The sequence below is a fragment of the Cydia pomonella genome, chromosome 21 (assembly GCF_033807575.1).
Source record: "Cydia pomonella isolate Wapato2018A chromosome 21, ilCydPomo1, whole genome shotgun sequence".
In the NCBI taxonomy this organism is placed as follows: Eukaryota; Metazoa; Arthropoda; class Insecta; order Lepidoptera; family Tortricidae; genus Cydia; species Cydia pomonella.
Window position 1 is genome coordinate 8,521,366 of NC_084723.1, and position 19,329 is coordinate 8,540,694.

Sequence of the window (19,329 nt, forward strand, 5' to 3'; positions counted from 1 at the left end):
TGAATATTAGAATCAAATTAGAATCCTCAATTGGTCAGTGTCGACGAAACTGAAACGATTATTGAAATATCGAGTAACAGCCCTAGCGTTTGACGTTTGTTATCACTGTTATCAATAAACGGCACAAATCAAATAACCTGTCGTGACATAAAACAAAGTTAATTCAGTTGTTTAGATTAATTATAAAAATGGGTAAGACAATGATACGTGACTTACTTCAAATTTTCAAGAGCAGTGTTTCTGCAGTGCTTCCAGACAACCTGATACGGAACTCGGTTAAATACAGTCCAGTGAATCAACAGCTAGTCATATTAAATGACAAGTATGATCTTCAAAACAAAGATGTTTACGTGGTTGGTACAGGCAAGGCCGTGCAAAACATGGCAGTGGAAATAGAAAAGGTTATGGGACCTAAAATAAAACAGGGAATTATAAGTGTGCCAGTTGGGAGCCTGAAACATAGACCATCAGAAATACTAACCTATTTTGAAGGAGCTAAAAACAATTTACCAGACACAAACGCCGAAAACACTGCTAGGAAAGTAAACGATCTTGTCAAAAAATTGGGACACAATGATATGCTTTTAGTTTTAATATCAGGAGGTGGCTCTGCGCTGCTGCCATTACCAAAAAAGCCCATAACTTTAGAGGAGAAAACTACATTGATAAAGAAGCTAGCAAATGCTGGGGCTGATATTACTGAGCTGAATTGTGTCAGGAAAGTGATATCTGATATAAAAGGTGGTCACCTAGCCATTCAAGCCCAACCCGCACAAATTGTCTCATTAATACTCTCTGATATTGTTGGTGACCCCTTAGATTTGATTGCAAGTGCACCTACAACTGAAAACAAAGATGATGCATGTATGGCACTAAATATAATTAAAAAATATAACTTATTTGATGACCTTCCCAAGTCATTTCAAACTGTGCTGTCTGAAGATAAAGAGCAAAAGCGATTTCCAAAAGAAAATGTAAACAATTATTTAATTGGTACTAATCAACTAAGTATAAACTCTGCCTTAGAAGAAGCAAGGAATTTAAACTATTTAGCTTTGACATTATCAAATATTGTAACAGGCAATGTAAAAGAAGTAGCAAAGTCATATGCAATCCTTGCAAAACTAGTTTGCAATTTAGTGACTGGTAAAATTAACTTGAATGAAGTAAAGGCACATATTGGTAGCCTTAATATTCCAGGATTCAATCCTGAGATAATTAATCAGCTGGATAAAGTTACTGATAAAGATATTTGTCTGGTTCTTGGTGGAGAAATAACAGTGGAAGTCAAAGGTGTTGGGAAAGGAGGGAGGAATCAGCAACTTGCCCTTGAGTTTTCTGTTCTCATAAATGAGATGAGAGATGATTTTAATAAGTTTGACATATATCTACTCAGTGCAGGAACTGATGGTATAGATGGGCCTACAGATGCTGCCGGTGCTATAGGATATTTAAATTTAGTTGCAGATGCGAAAAAGGAAAATCTGGACATAAATATCTACTTGGATAACAATGATTCTTATAGCTTTTATAAAGGTTTTAGGTCTGGTGATCTACATGTTATTACAGGGCATACAAATACTAATGTAATGGATATTCATTTAATGATAATAAAAAGATGTTAATAGAAATTAATTAATTTACTCATTATGAAGATGTCTTCAAGAATTTTGACAACAATGAGTCCTTATCCTTATCTTTGGCTTCCTTTAATTTTGCTGATGTGAGAACAGCTTGCTTGCATAATCCAGCAAATTTGTCCTTTTTCTTTTTATTATTTTTTATCACTTTGTTTGGTTTAGTATTGGCCAGTGCATTATTTTTGTTGTTGAGTGAGAATACTTCTTTAGCATTATAATAAATACTAGTTTCAGTTTTCTTCTTCATGGCTTGTTTAGCTTTAGGTTTATTTTGTTTGGGTGTGTTACTTGGTGCTACTACAGGGGTTTTGTCATCTTTATTATTAGAAGTTCCATCCTTTGTAGGTTTTAAAACTGTTGTTGCTGTGCTATGCTTGCAGAATGTGCATATCCTTTCCTGCAAAAAAAGAGAATAATTTGACTAATTGATGATCAACAATATTACTTCAACAATATAGTTTTAAAAACTCACCATTACATTACTATGTAATAAAGATTTAGGATGAGGGTTTTGAGTAGTTGGTTTCAGAGTTTTCATTCTTTTTTTCTGCCTTTTACTGAGTTTGAGGGGCTTGACCTGTAAGTTCAAATTGATAAATCACATATCAATTACATTTTTTTGATAAAAATGCATAAAAAGTCTTTACCTTAATCATTGTGTCCCTTCGCCATTCAGTGCCACAGTGAGGACACCTGACTTTAGACGAAAAGTGCTTATTTGGTAGTCCATATCCCTTTGTTACTTGCATACATCTCATCCTAGAAATTTACAAAGCATATTAACCCACTTACATTAGTATTATCCAAAATACAGACAAAGTAAAAGTAAAGTACTTACAAATAATGACTTCTCAATATATAATTTGTTTTATTTCTTTCTGTCTGAAGAAGAGTAGATGCAGCATTATACAAAAGTCCAATTTGTGCCTCTGCCATAGTAAAAATGTGGAGAAATAAGTAAAAAACCGTGAGTGATAATTCTATTCTAACCTCAATTCTTATTCCAGACCAAAACAAATGTCAAAAAAAAGTATTATGAATATGTATTCTGAATGCATTGTAACTCTGCACGTGAGTGAACGCAGCCATAAGCTAATAGGAGCTATCCAAGACATTTCAAAAAGCGATGATCGGTAAAGGAAACAAACTTATTGGGTGAGTTACCACTTGCTTCAAATAGACTTTACCATGTTTTCCCGCCAAATTCTATAACTGTCAAGCATAGTAGTGGAGAGTCCGGTTAATGCACAGCCAAATAATGTACATCCCAATAATTGGCGACCACTTTTTTGGACGCCAATTATCGGGCTGTACATTATTGCCCTGTACAAACAGTGGCTTCGTATTATTGGCCCGGACCGAGCTTGTACAGCCTGATAACGCTCAACCCAATAATACACGACCCTATAATGCGAATCCATTTAGTGGACGCCGAATATTGGTCGCACATTATTGGCCCGTACCGAGAATGCTCGACCCGGGATTGCTCATCCCAAGAATGTACAGCCCAATAATTGGCGTCCACTTTTCGCTACAAACCACAGATTATAAATATTTGACACATAGAGTGATATTCTAGGGATGGGGCGACGATTTTTAAGTTTACGATTCAATAATGTTGCCATGCGCAAAAAATAAGCAGATAATGGTAAAATCAGCCTAGACGGGAACAAGTTTTCGTCAATCTAATTAAATTTTCCGATCAATGAGACGTAGTTTTATTAAAGTGACAGAGAAGTGCCTGCAATCTGCAAACTTACGATTTTCGCGTTTAGGTATAGCCCTGGTGGTGTGGAAGTGACCAATATTATTGATGAAGCGCCAATTACATCCACACTTCGATATCTTCACGAAATGTCCCCATTTCGGGCCTGATAAGCGTTTTCTTTTCACGGAATATCAGCACATCGTTAACAATATTTGAAAAGTAAAAAGTACTTTGTCTCTAATTGCCAAAATGTTCAATATTTGTTATTTTGCAAATGAACCATATTTTTACATTTCAAATATTATATTTAAATTAAGTTTCTTTTCTCTACTACCTAAAGGTTATCTGGAAGAGATCGCTATGTAGCGATAAGCCGCCTGTTGTTTACCTCTATCTATGTATTATATGTGTTTCCATTTACATTTTTTCAGAGGTTGTGCAATAAAGAGGATTTGTATATTGTAAACGATGTGCTTATATTTGATGAAAAGGAAAATTATTATTTCTCGGGCCCGAAATCGGGTCTGATATCAGGCCTGATAAGGTGTGGACGTAATTGGCACTTGATATGAAGATGCGGAAATCATCAATTAATCATAATAATAATTACATCCACACTTCCCGATTTCGGACCCGAAATCAGTCCCGATTTCATGTCTGATAATCGTTTTCGTTAAAAAAATACTTTTTCTCTAATTGCCAAAATTGTGAAATGTTTCATATTTTTTGCAATGAACCATTTTTTACATTTAAAATAATGTAAACGATGTGCTAATATTTATTTGGTGAAACGGCAAAATACTCTTTCTCGGGCCCGAAATCGGGTCTGATATCAGGGGGCTTAGCGCGAAAATAGAAATTCGCAAAATGGGGGTCTTTCTTTTTTACTCCAACTAAGACGTAACTAGAGTGACAGAGAAAAATGCCTGCAATTGACTTACTTCGATGTACGCGGTTATAGCCCAGGTCTGATAAAGTGTGGATGTAATTGGCACTTATATACAATCAAAAGTGATCAAGTGAAGATACTTTTGAATAATGAATGCTTAGAGATGGTAGATAAAGCACTGTTTCTTGGTTTAATTTAATTTAATTTAATTTATTTATTTCAAAAGACAACAATGGTCCATAATGGTTAGTAACATTTAAGGTTTAAAACTAAGTGTTAGTACATTGGACATAAATCTACAATGGAGTCCTCATATAAGAACGCTAGCAAAGAAACTAAGTTCGGCCGCTTACACCATTAGGAAAATCAGGCAATTGACCAATGTTGAGACAGCTCGCCTTGTCTATTATATATATTTTCATAGTGTAATGTCATATGGTATTCTGGTTTGGGGCAGAGCAGCTGACATACAAACTATATTTGTCTTACAATAGAGAGCCATTCGTAACTTAAGAGCACGTGAATCATTAAGAGAACTTTTCAAATAAATTAATATTTTAACTGTAGCTTCCCAATACATCTATGGTTGTATTATTTATGTTGTTAAGAACCTAGACTCCTTCACTAAGAATTTAGATGTTCATAACTATAACACTAGAAATAAAAATAAGCTTTCTATCATAAAGTTTCGTGTCCGCTAAGTACAAAAGTCATTCGTTGGGCAATGCATTCATTTTTATAACAAGTTACCTGACGATGCTTTAAGATTACCTTTGCCAGCTCTTAAGAATACTTAAAGAAGTCATTGATGTTGAAGGCTTATTACAGAGTCGAGGACTACTTGACAGACAAACATGCATGGTCCAAACCAGAAACTGTAAAAACAAGTAGCAATTAAAATCATTGTACTGTGTGTATATGTAAAATCATTGTATAGGTGACACAGCTCAGGTAAGAAAGCACATCAAATACTTTTTGTAGGTATAGCAATCTGTCAGACTTATATAATGTATATTCTCATTATTGGAGCCAAAATATGCTCCGCCCATACCTGTGCATGCGGCAAGGACGTGGACCGGCTAGGCCGACATGGCCTCTCATGCACCAAAAGCGCCGGCCGATTATATCGCCACGGCACTATTAATGATCTGATTCGGCGGTCGCTTGCTACCGTCTCTGTGCCTGCTACTTTAGAACCCACAGGCATGGCGAGAGACGATGGCAAGCGACCGGATGGAGCCACATTGGTGCCGTGGAGACTGGGTAGGCCTTTGGTGTGGGACGCCACATGCGTAGACACCTTTGCGCTGTCCCACATCCAGGCTACCCGCGCACAAGCCGGCGCTGCTGCCGACCAGGCCCAACTACTCAAGCGCCGCAAATACTCATCTTTACTGCAAGATTATGAGTTTGCGGCGCTTGCAGTGGAGACAATGGGACCTTGGTCGGCGGACATGAAAACATTCATGGGGGCCCTGTCGGCACGGCTGATCGACGCCACTGGAGACCATAGGGCTGGCGCTCTCCCAGCGTATATCCCTGGCAATACAGAGAGGTAACTCGGAGGTAGCGTTATGGGATCTTTGCCGCAGGCGGAGGCTTTAGAAGGGGTATTCTTTTTATAACTAATTTGTTCATTAGTATATCTTTTACTTTTAGTTTTATTTAATATTAGTTTAATTTTTAAGTAGTTTTATTTTATGGCTAGTTTAGTTTTAATTTTATACCCTGTGATTAAGGCATTTAATACCTAATATAAGTTTTTATCTGATTATTACTAGTGGCATTAATAGATATAAAACACTAAAAAAATATGATCTATCGAGCAGTCATGAAAGTGATTTTATTCTCATTTCTTTATTAATTTAATTTTCTTTTTCTTTTATAAGAATTCGATATGTTTTCTGAAAGAGCTACGTATTTGTATGATTTTATATGACATACATATATTATATTCTTTTATCAATTTTCTATAAAGAAAAGTAGCTACTGTATCATGCAATTACGCATGATTTCTATAGTAATCTAAATTGTATTTTATTTTTCTTATTTAATGCATGTCAATTATAAGATGTAATGTTTTGAAAAGATGTGTCCCGCCGAGTTTCTTGCCGGTCCATATTGGGATACCCTCCTCCAATTGAGGGGGGATTTAAATCTTCTCGGGTCAGAGATGTAGGGCTAGAGCCGGTGTAGCTTTATTTGACGTTCATAAGCGCATTGTAATATGCCTACTTGAATAATAAACTATCTTTATCTTTATCTGAAAAACTTGGAGGTGTCGCCGATCTAAAAGTACTTTCATTTTTTTTTTGTATCGCAGTGTGTTCTATAATAAAATTGATGTCGTATAATTGCCTTTACTATATGCATAATATATGTGACGCACGTCAAAATCGGCTCGCTAGAAAAAAAAAATTGAATAAAGATCTTTTTTTTTTACCAAAATCTATAACATTTGGGGGGGCTGATATTTTGCATACTTGCTACTAATATAAAGCCATATCATCAAAAAAAAATTTACAAGCCAAAACTCGCTGGGGGCAGATTCACTTAGCTTATCCAGGCATGGCCTTTCATCTAAATCGGTCCAGCGGTTATTGTTTCGCCATACAAACTTCCCCCTACTTTTCACACTCTCAAAAGATGATTTTGGTTATAAAAACTATCCTATAGCGCCAATTTATAGGGCCTGTACCCCTAGTGTAAATTTATTCGATGGCGTAACGTGACGTACGCGTTTACGTTAAGTCTCATTTTGTATGGGATTTTGAGAATTCAAAACGTTCCGCTTGGCGCGCTGTTTCTAAATCCCATACGAAATGCTCCAGTCATGGAATGTAAGGCACTATTAACTTTCAAACTAACAAATATCAATGAAAAATGTAACTTAAGCAGCTCTTTGGCTCTTGTTTATGGAAAAATGTTGGCAGCGATTAAAAACTGATGGTAAATACTTGTTTTACAGAATTTGTCTATACCATCCCATTACTGATGCTTGTTCCATTATAGGGGTGTTTACTATATCGGGCGTTTACTCAGTTGGTACTGGTTAATAAAACTCATCTCTCACAAAGGAATTTGAGATTAATTTGGAAAAGTTAACAAAAATAAGAAGTTAATCCACTATGCTTTCTTCGACATCCGCTTTATTTGTCACTTGATCACTTCCCTTCGATGTCATTATATGCGTATTCTACTGTAGGTATAAACAAACTAGTATTTTACCTCAAAACTAGTTTTTTACTTAATAAAAATTAGAAATTAGAACAATCACTGCACTTACCTATACCTACTTAGCATATGAATGTAAGTTCGAAGAAATCTTTAGATCTACAGAGACAATAAATTCTAGTCTAGTATTGTAGTAGATTTAGTCTACCTTAAAGACGCCTTGTAATGGTACAGTCAGCGTCAAATACTTCGTAGCAGTCAAAGTAGCCAAATAGTTCGGTACACCATATTTTTAGTATGGTGTACCGAACTATTTGGCCACTTTGACTGCTACGAAGTATTTGTTTGACGCTGACTGTACTATCAAAAACCGCCCAAGTGAGAGTCGGACTCGCGCACGAAGGGCTCCGTACCATTACCTACGCAAAAAACGGCAAATAAAATCACGCGTTAGTTGTTTGGGAACCCCACTTTAATTATTTATTTTATTCTGTTTTTAGTATTGGTTGTTTTAGCGGCAACAGAAATACATAATCTGAGGATATTTCAACTATCACGGTTCATGAGATACAGCTAGGGTCACAGACGGACAGACAGACGGACTGTGGAGTCTTAGTAATAGGGTCCCGTGGTTACCGTTTGGGTACGGAACCCTAAAAACTAGTCCTTTAGGGTTATAATCGCCCAAATCTACAAAATCCGCAATTTTCGCGATTTTTTGGGTTCCGTTTCTGTACCTTAAAAGGAAAAAACGTAACCCTCCATCCGATTCATAACTCTAACATCCGATTACTCCGGAACAACTGGACTTTGGTACACGTACAGTCGTACACGTATGTAGCTTGGTGACCCAAAGACCGACATGCACCTTCAAGAAAAGAGCGTACTCCCATCTTAAATGCCGGCAACGCACTTGCAACCCCTCTGGTGTTGCAGGTGTCCATGGGCGGCGGTAATCGCTTACCATCAGGTAATCCGTCTGCTCGTTTGGCTCCTGTATCATAAAAAAAAATATCACACGGGCGGTGACCCCGAGTCGTCTTATAAGCTCAGGGGGCCTACCGCGAAAACCGAAATTCGCAAATTGCGGGGATCTTTCTCTTTTACTCTCACTATGACGTAATTAGAGTGACAGAGAAAAATGCCCGCAATTGACGAACTTCGATTGTCGCGGTTAAAGCCCAGTCTATAGGGGTAGGTGTAGGTCTGAATTGGGGGCAAGTTTAAATAAATTAGTAATACAAAAAATTTAAATTTGCAATAGTTATTTGTACAATAAGAGAGCAAAGTTTGATATTGCTTCGAGTGCTTGTTTTGAGTCCCGTGCAAGCGAAAGATTCTATAATATAATCTAATTTAGAATATTGAGCGTAGTAAGGGACTCAAAAGCGCACGAGATGTAAATAACTTTGATCTCGTGTAGTACACAAAAATTTTCACGTCAGTCAGCCATCAAAAAATACTACCTGAAAAAATGTAATCCGGACGGATCATTATTTAACTCATGTTTTCTGAAGGTATTCTAACAATTAACTTTAATTACCACAATAAAACAAAACGAAAGAAATTTCAATAAAATAATACGAAAATAATGAATTAACGAACATCAATTGACAGTACAATTGACAACTTTATTTGTAAAAAAAAAAAACTTTGTAAGATACGGTCCGAATTGCGGATACTACTATTTGTCAACTATAGTAGAGATCGTTAATAGTACATTACGATACAAGTGCGAAAAATAGGAAATTCAAAACGAGTGGCGATAAATTAAAACACGACCGAAGGGAGTGTTTTAAATCGACACGAGTTGCGAATTACCTATTCGCACATGTATCGTACAACGTTTTACATTACATATGGTCCTTTAAATGCTCGACACAGTAACGTAAATATGCTTATTTTTGCACTAGTGCTATAAAGTAGCACCATATGTACTGTAAAAGTAGTTAAGTAGGATTATTTACTGCATAACAATTGCGTAAATTTGTATAAGTTCATTGTTTTGATTGTATAATAAAATACGTAAAATATGGCGTTTTTATTAATTTTTTTTTTTTTTTATTTAAATACACAATAAGAAATACACAGAATAATTCCTTTTACATATTTAAAACTTAAATATATATTATAAATTTTAAACTTTTATTTCTTTAATTAGTTATTATATATACGAATGGAGACTCGTAGGGTGTTTTGGAACGATGCGGTCTGACTTATTTTGGGGGTCTATTATAAACCGTCGTAAAAGAAGTGTTTAAAAGTAAAATGCCAATAAAGCTGAAAAGGAAAGTTATGAACACATGTATAATTCCATGTTTAATATATGTAAGTCAAACGTGGAAATTCACCAAAAAAATCCAGAATCTAATAACTACATGTCAAAGAGGTATGGAACGTAGCATGTTAAACTTGAAAAAAAATCAAAAGATACGACACACAAGGATAAGAACAGCGATTAAAACTATATACCTAGATGCTCTCAACCAAGCTCAAAAGTTGAAATGGCGATGGGCCGGACATGTGGCACTACTAAAGACCGCAGATGGACTAAAATCGTCACATTATGGAAAGGCCTTAAGGCAAGCGACGCAGTGGAAGACCACACTCACGCTGGGACGAGGACATCATAAAAATAGCTGGACCAAACTGGCATCAGACCGATCAAAATGGCAAATTTGGAAGAGGCCTTCACCTGAGAGGGGTTCCTGTTACATATCTACAAATTATTTAGGAAATAACTAACAATTCCAAAACTAGTATGTAAGCAAAAAAAACAAAAAATGATTTACTAACCATCATAAAATAAGAAACAAATAATTGTACTAATTTAGCGGGAAATAAAAGGCTTTATATTTTATTTTATTATTTATATTATAAACCGTCAATATACCGTTGAATTACGTATGCACTTTTTTTGTCTCTTTCTTTTTGCTAATGACGTGAAAGGGACAAAGACAATAGAATCCGAATATTTCGAACTTGTATTAGGCAATCTTGAAATGACATTCGAATCTAAAGGTCACTTGAATGTTATTTTGTCTCACTAAGTGAGCAAAATGCGATTTTGCTCACTTTTTTTTAAGCAGCAAATTACCCTTGTTCGAGCTGCTGACGTGAAAACTTTAGTGTATTACATATGAAATGAAAGAGCTCATTGTGAAAAAAAAATTTTTTTTATAATTTTGGAATATACAGTTTAGTATTAGAAGTTATTCAAGAAAATAGGCATAAAAATTACCATTAACACCCCCCCCCCCCCCCCCCCTACCGTTACTTTGATATTAATTCTCGAGTAATTGTGGAGAATTCTAATGCCCTAATTTACAAAGCTATCGAACGATATTTTTCCTTCAAATGTGCGACAGGTAAATGGACAAATAATAGTACATTAACCAAGTGCAGTCGTGTTTGGCGCCATAAAACTTTGAAGACGAGCATTTATAAAATGGTTGAGAAAGAACAGGTATGGGGATGATTTGTCGATAAAAATCATCGTACTATCCGTGGTTAACGGCTCCACTATACCTGTACAAACATATTGTATAAATATCACAAGTAAAAATATAAAAATAAAGAGTGCTTAACCAAATCACACTGCCTACATTGGAAAGCCAAAAGCTTCATAAGATTAACTTTGAGTGGTACACACAGCCCGGGACTGTTTAAGCGACAGGGGCAACTCGTTCCACAACTAGTGCGCACCGTGAATGAATTTGCACACGTTCGCGGCTTATTTGAAGGAAGAGCAAGAGTGAGATTCGCACTTGAACGTAAGCGGTGATCACTTCCTTCAGTCAGTTAGTTAAACCCATCAAAAACATAAATGTGAAATGACAGCCAAAAGCGAAAGCCAAGTTCAACATTAAAGGCCTCCCCACGATTTCCATAGATTTTTGACAAGTTTTGAGTCGTATCACCTACATTTGCACTACAGCTAGAAAAATTATAAGACAAACGGCTATCGGTTATGCCCTGGGGAGCTACTGCAAATTTCGCAAATTGCGGATGTCTTTCTGTTTTACTCCAATGAAGGCGTAATTAGAGTGACAGAGAAAGATGCCCGCAATTTGCGAACTTCGATTTTCGCGGTTATAGCCCGGATGCCCGCCCCTTTAAGTCAAATCTCATATTCTCAGCTATATTCTAGAAAAAGGGGCAAACTATGATGGCACCATCTATGCAAACCTTTGACAGTTGCCAACCCCATTGTGTCGCTTCTTCCAACTTCCAACTCGGGTAAATCCATTCGACCCTCTCAGCAAATACCTATTATCTACCCTATTATTTACCTTTGTTAATACCAAAATCGCATAGCTGACAGATAGATTTACCAGAGTTTGAAGTTAAGCGACTCAATTGTTACTGGAAGAAGTGGAAGACCTGATATGTACTCACAGTAGGGTTCAAAAGTGCATGGACATGTTATGAATGACATCATTCATAAATTGTAAAAATTTGAACCTGATGATACGTGTAAGCAATTATAATTAAATTGTAATGTTTAGATAGTTACATATGCTTTTTTATGTGTGTACCTAAATATTTAAAGTTTTAGATAGTTTAGTATTTTTTCCCTGATATTTTACACTGTAGCTATAATATGGTGTTAAATTAATTTGTAGGTACGATTTCCGCTTAATTGTAAAACATGATGCTGTGTTGTTTTAGATCTCGTGCTATTTTTAAGCAGACTTCAATTTCATAGAAGGAGGAGGTTCTGTATCCCTGATTCATAATTAAATTCCATCAAATCTACCACTGTGTTGCCAGTAAAATGAAACGTTCCATAAATAGTAAATATATTATTGGCGAACGAATGCACGTAAGTAAATAATTTAATACTAATTTGAAATACAATATTTAAATACTTAGTTTAAATAATCAGACTTATGAAAAAAGTATTAATTAGCGTTAATTAATACTGAATTAAGACTATTTTGAGGTAGAAATGTTCGTTATGAAATGGTGATACTTCAGGTGTAAACAACATTTGGTATTCCGTTTTAATACAAAAACATTATCGTCTTAAGATGTGTGTATTATTAGTATTATTACTATACCTCAAAACGTAAATTCGAAAACGACAACTACAGGATAGTGTAATACGCCCTTATGGTACCATGATAGATTTATGGCGGCCATGACACTCACTTGTCAATTGGCAAGTCAAGTTGTCACTTCATTCGGCATCTGACGTCTGTTACTCATAGTATTTTTCAAACAGAAAGGGTAATCAGAAAAGAACAGACGTCATCTCAATACAATTTAGCGAGATTTGGCATTTTAAGATTATAAATTGTAGGAAATGACACCTCTCACCGTACCCAGCATGTTTTAAAAATACCCTAGTCCCCAACTGAGCAAGGCTTGTACTATATACATTATAATAGGGTTGTTCCAAATTTTTTGAAACGCTTGTATTACGTTCTATATTAACTAAAAGTTGCCCTAAAATTCAACTCTTATACTAAAAACGGCTTTAAATATGTTAAATTAACCAAATATATTTTGACAGATGCTTTGGCGCCCAAAACGCTCTTTGAAAATTGTGTGACGTCACAGTTTACGATTTGACACATAACTACATACACACGTAGAAGATACGAACTGTCAACTGACATTTGTCATTTGTTGTTTATCGCCTAACTATCAACAGTGTCAATCCGAGAGTTGTGACGTCATCAGAATCTTCAATGACGTTTCGAGTTTGGTCACATGACGTGTGCCAAAAGATATTTTAAATTCAATACATATTTGCAAAAATATGGTCATTACAGGTCCCCTAAAAGTAGTTTAACATGTTCTTATAATCCAAAAGAATTTATTGGGATACAATTCTGCCCTAAGATTTGTAGATGGAAACAACCCTATTGCTTAAAGACGATACATTTGAATGTAATTTTGTACGTATAGTGAATAAATATTTACTTACACATAACAAACATCTAAAAGTCGAAGTATAGGCGACACATTAAACAAAAACCCTTCACTTATGGATTTGGCAGCGTTCAATTAAAGGTATAGAAAATGGAGTGACCGAAACCGGTAAAACGTCCCACTTTGTCGCTTGCCATAAGGTCGACATTTGCTTGTATCTTTATACGAATAACCTGTCAAGGCGTCCTTATGGCAAGCGACAAAGTGGGACGTTTTGCCGGTTTCGATTAAATATTTTGACTTAATTTCTGTATTCCATACAAATACAGTTTTATTATGTTCGTCACCTTCAGTAAGATAATATTTTTTTTTTTATTCCAAAAAGGTTGGTGATATCTGGTCCGTCATACTGACGTTGACAGATGTCATTGTGACAGTGACATTCCTTAGTAGATTTGATGGAATTTAATTATGAATTAGTGATTTTTTTATGTGCGTTCACCGATTACTCACACACCCGTAGTCCGATTAGAGTACCTAATTCTTTTTTGTTTGAAAGGAGTCACATGCAAGGTGGTTCCATTTTACTTTGGTCCCGATCTGATGATGGAATCCATGAGGAATTAAGGGAACTCCTCAATTTTTAACGGCACATGTATGGTATGGTGATTTAGGTGTTTTCGAGCATTTTCTCTCGAAAATCACCAATTTGTAAGAGTGGACCTGATGAGTGATGATGATGATTGTTTTCATGATAATGATTTTTTAAATATATCTACATTACTCCAGCACCGGTGGTAAAAGTAACTCTTTTTCTGTTTGTAAGAAGTTACCTCCAAGTTGTTTCCGTAATATTTTTAGCTCTGATGGAAACCATGAGAAATTGAGGAAACTCCTCAATTTTTAAAGGCACGTGTATGGTGATTTCAGTGTTTTCTAAAGTACTTCAAGCATTTCCTCCCAAAAACCACCCATTTGTGCAACTGTAGCCTAAGCCTAACCACGAGTTTGACCTTACATATTCGCTAACGTCTTCGTAAACAAAGAGACTGAGAGGTGAGGGGTAGTTGTGAGAGATGAAGGTAGAGGGTAGTGTTTTGGGGGTCTGAGATTCGGGGTTGAGGGGTTGGGGTTTGACGAGTCAGGGTTTGCGAGGTTAGGGGGTTGAAGAGGCGGTGAGTTGATCGGTAGGGGACTGAGGGGTTGGGAGTTGATGGATCGGGGGTTAGGTTAGGAATAACTAGAAATGTTTGTTTGTTTGTTTGTTTGTTTCTTTGTTTTTGTTATAACAAGTAATATAATGTGTCTTGTTTGTGTTTACGAATAAAAATTATTTTGTTCTAAATGGAAAATAAAAAAATATAAATATCCTTTAAGCAGTTTTCGAAATATTAGTAAAGTTTTTTTTTACTTTATTAAGTACACTTAACCGATATCGTACAATATCATGGGAAACATGTATGCACATTATGGCTTAATGAAAACTTTTTACAATAAAAGAAAACCGACTTCAAATAGGATATAATCAAATATTCCGTACTTACCGCCACCGACCGACACCACTTCTAATCAAACATATCAGTTGGTATATTGCATGTTGTATATTATTTGCAGTTGGTTGCATTAGGATGCAAGATAATATTTTATTTTATCCTTTTTGAAGTCGGTTTTCTTGTTTTGTAAAAAGTTTTCATTAAGCCATAATGTGCATGCATGTTTCCCACAGCGTTTCCCATGATAGGTATTGTACGATATCCGTTTAGTGTACCTAATAAAGTAAAAAAAAAAACTTAACACACACATTTTACCACTTTGGAAGTGTCTCTCGCGCAAACTGTTCAGTTTAGAAAAAAATGATATTAGAAACCTCAATATCATTTTTGAAGACCTATCCATAAATACCCCACACGTATGGGTTCGATGAAAAAAAAAATTGAGTTTCAGTTCTAAATATGGGGAACCCCCAAAAAAAATTTATTTTTTATTTTTGTGTGAAAATCTTAATGCGGTTCACAAAATACATCTAATTACCAAGTTTCAACAGTATACTTTTTATAGTTTCGGAAGAAAGTCGCTGTGACACGGACGGACAGACAGACAGACATGACGAATCCATAAGGGTTCCGTTTTTTGCTTATTTTATGTCTTTCCCATCGCGGGATAATAGGGATCCAGACAATTGGGAGGCGTGCGTGGAGCTGAAGCCAACACGTAGAGTCCCTTTTGACACTTATGAAATGTAAGGGTTACACCGAGCGGGTGTTGCCCTTGCCCATGTCATCTTAAAATGCACGCAGAGGCAACACCAGCCAGGGTGTAAGGACTATTGAGAGTTCATGAGATCTAAAATGAGCTAGACTAATCGGCTAAATTCTGGGCTATGGGATATCCCATTCCCATTTTATATATGTGACAGTCAGACAGAAAAGGATTAAATATAAATGGGACATTTCTCAGTAATCTCCGCTTTGCTGATGACATAATACTATTTTCTGAAACAGCATCGCAATTACAAAGAATGATTAATGACCTTAATGAGGCAAGCAGTAAGATCGGCTTAGAATTAAATATTAGCAAGACCAAAGTACTAACGAACCACCATAAAATACCAATAAGTGTTAACAACAACACACTAGAATACGTTCAAAGCTATGTTTACTTAGGCCAACAGGTGTCATTCTCTGCGACAAGAATCGAAGAGGAGGTCAAAAGAAGGGTTAACATAACATGGAATAAATTTTGGAGCAATAAAGAAACCCTAAAATCAAAGCTCCCTATGAAGCTCAAGAAAAAAGTTATCGATTCTTGTTTACTACCTTGTCTGACGTACGGCTGCCAAAGGTGGATCTATAATAAAAAAATTAAAAATAAAATACAAGTAAGTCAGAGAGCAATGGAACGGAGTGTACTAAATATAAGATTAAAACACAGAAAAAGAAACACTGAAATAAGAAAAAACCACTAAAATAATAGATGCTTTGGAACACTCTCAAAAACTAAAATGGAAATGGGCCGGTCATATAGCACGCATGGACAAAGAAAAATGGACAAAGCGAATAACTACTTGGCAAGGACCAGCAAATAAAAAGAAAAGAGGTAAACCGAGGGAAAAATGGATCGACGATATTATAAGAAAAGCCGGCAAAGACTGGATCACACAAGCACAGGATAGACAGGCGTGGAGCAAAATGGAGGAGGCCTTTACCCGTTGAGGGGTCCATATTGAAAAAAAAAAAAAAAAACAGTAAATAATTTTAATAATTCAATTTAGTAATTTCGAATTTTTGATCATATCTGCTTCGACATAATTATTATAGTGATAGAAAAAAAATAATTTATATAATACATATATGTAGTTAATGAAACTTGATTTCTGCATGGAACTGATTTTTTTTTAATTAATTAATCATAATTAGACTATATTTTATTTAAATAATCAATGTTGAAATCTTAATAATTAATGCATGTTGAATATGTACTTAGATTAGTTATTCATTATGGAAATAAAAGGCTTATTATTATTATTATTATTTGTATCTCCGTTACAAACTCTCGGGTTTTTAAGCCCGGTCATTTATAAGGCGTGCGTGGGGATATAGATCCAACACGTAGAGGCCGTTTGGAGAGCTTTGATGTCATGTAGAACGCCTGCTGGAACCCATTCATGTGTACATAAATAGATACCCATAAACCGGTTTCACCAGGCATTGGAGGCTATTGCAGAAAAATAGAAAGAGTCCTGGTCTATGGTTTGAATTTGGGTGGAAAATAAGACTGGGCTATTGCTCAGAGTTCCGGACACCTGCCATAACATTGTGATATACAGTGTTATCAAGGCAGGCGGTGACTCGCCACTCGCTAGATGGGCACCTGATGCGCCATCGTAAAGACGGCCAGGCGCAACACCGGCGTGAGCGGCAGTTACTCGCGGCGTTATGCCCTTTAACACTTCCACCCCTGGAGCGTATAGCTCTAACGTCTCCCCTCTGGACGGCCAATTAAGGCAAGCCAGAGCAGAGAGTCCTACGGGTCCCCTTGGGGTTCCACTCCGACCGACGAAGACACGCCGGAGACGGAGACCCTGACCGACTCTCTGGAGCACTCGGGTCCGTGGGGTCGTTACTCCCCAACAGCTCGCCACAAGCTGCCCTGCGGGCTTATTATTATTATTATTATTTGTATGTCTCTTACAAATTCTCGGGACCATGGGGTCCCGGGCATTTTGAAGGCGTGCGTGGGGCCGAAGCCAACACGTAGAGGTCCCTTGTAATAAGACAATTTACTCTAAAAGTAATGTGACACCAACCGACGATTATCCCTGTTCACACTATAGCAGTGCACCCAAGGACAAGCCCCGGTTAGTGTAGGACTATTGTAAGAAAAAGGTACAAAAAGAAACCGGGCTATTGGGTTGAGTTGCTAGTGGACTGGTAACCGAGACTATGGAGGTGACTATGGCACCTGCCCTGATCATATGTTAAAAAACACGAAAAAATGGACAGGTGGTGACTCGCCAACTCACAATATGGGTCCCCGAAAACGGCCGCTCGCACAGAGCGACAAGGGGACAACATTGCGTGAGCGGCTCAGGGTGTGGAGAGGTGTGCGCCGCTTTCTACCCAGTGGCTGTCAGCAGCCACTGTGCCAACTCGCGTCTTATGCATATTTCACTTCCACCCTGCGAGCATATAGCTCTGACACCCCACTCTGGACGGCCGGTAAAGGCAAGCCAGAGGTGAGAGTCCTGCGGCCCCTGCTCAGTATTCACTCCAGCCGGCCAATCAAGGCAAGCCGGAGAGAGAGGCCTGTCCGACTCTCGGGGGTATGGGACCCAAGGGACGTCACTTCCCATTCAGCTCGCCACAAGCTGCCCTGGGGGCTTATTATTATTATTATTATATGTGACAGTCCATATCAAAAAGGGACCTTAAGGCGGTCGGCGCTTACGCCATTATTAGCGGCGCGCCAATACTAATGCAGAGGGCCTACCGCGAACCACGTTCGACGTGTTTCCTCTTTGTCGCTCTCGTAAATTCGTACGTAAGTGTGACAGGGAGGCAACACGTCGAACGTGGTTCGCGGTAGGCCCTCAGTACTATGCAGCAACGCGACGTAAGCGCCGACCGCGTTAAGGTGCCTTTTGATGTGGACCGTCACATATTTGAACAATTTTGATTTTGGGTGACAGCGTGACACCCACAATCTCCGCACCGGGTGCCACTCATGCTAGCTACGCCACTGGGTTCGACTGTGTGTTTTTATGTACCTACAGAAAATTATTATATTCATTGCCGCCGTGTAAGGCAATCCAACGTACGTACGTACTCGAACATTAAGTATATATATCACTACCAGGGATGTACATGTAAATACAAAATACAAGATACTAGATAGTCAAGTATCTAAGATATCAGATATGGAAGGTGGAGGTAAAGAATGGAATCTCCATGTATCAAAAAGTGTCATAAAAAAACCTTAAATAGGTGGCGCTACAATACCTAGAATACTTGAAAAAAAAAAAACAAATTATAGACAGCGCGCTTCACTGCGTCAATAACGCCTAGGTTCTTAGCTACTCTGGAGAGATTTGGAACAATTATTTATAGCTGACAGCTGGACACTTTTGCAACAGCTCTATATTCTGTTTTTTTATTCCGTAGACTAAAATGACATTTCATGTGGTACTGACTTTCATGTCATGTCTTACATATGAAACGTCATTTTAGTCTACGGAATAAAAAAACAGACCTTACCATAAGAGATTTCCCTCCTTTTAATTCCACACTCCATATACAAGACATTGACGTATTAAAAGAAGAGGACGCCCAATGGCCAATGCCAAAGAAATGTGTCAAAATATATAGAGCTGTTTGACATTATGCAATGCGCTCTGGTAGATGCTAATAACGCTTCTTTATAATTTTAGTCAAGAAAAGTATTTCATACAAAAGTAAACTTAATGAAATACAGTTTTCAAACGGACATTTTAAAACATTGAATACTTTATGGTTAAATGACGTTTTCGTAAGTTGATATAT

General features: G+C 37.0%; 3 protein-coding genes across 3 annotated transcripts in view; 2 read left to right on the top strand and 1 right to left on the bottom strand.

Moving 5' to 3' along the window:
* The first annotated feature begins 22 nt into the window (after positions 1-22).
* On the top strand, positions 23-1,631 carry LOC133529823 (glycerate kinase). Its single transcript, XM_061867633.1, has one exon. It carries the CDS (start codon positions 189-191, stop codon positions 1,623-1,625), a length of 1,437 nt encoding a protein of 478 aa, XP_061723617.1. The 5' UTR covers positions 23-188; the 3' UTR covers positions 1,626-1,631.
* On the bottom strand, positions 1,588-2,637 carry LOC133529826 (uncharacterized). The gene is made up of 4 exons (XM_061867637.1): positions 2,479-2,637; positions 2,288-2,399; positions 2,113-2,217; positions 1,588-2,037 (listed from the first exon to the last, which is right to left on the bottom strand). The coding sequence occupies exons 1-4, from the start codon at positions 2,574-2,576 to the stop codon at positions 1,648-1,650; spliced, it is 705 nt and encodes a 234-aa protein (XP_061723621.1). The 5' UTR covers positions 2,577-2,637; the 3' UTR covers positions 1,588-1,647.
* Positions 2,638-2,671: 34 nt separating this feature from the next.
* Positions 2,672-19,329, top strand: part of LOC133529894 (DNA replication licensing factor Mcm6-like) — a 58,845-nt gene continuing 42,187 nt past the window's right edge. Inside the window, exon 1 of the mRNA XM_061867696.1 lies at positions 2,672-2,795. The gene's annotated coding sequence lies outside the window, so the exon portion shown is untranslated. The remainder of the gene's footprint in view (positions 2,796-19,329) is intronic.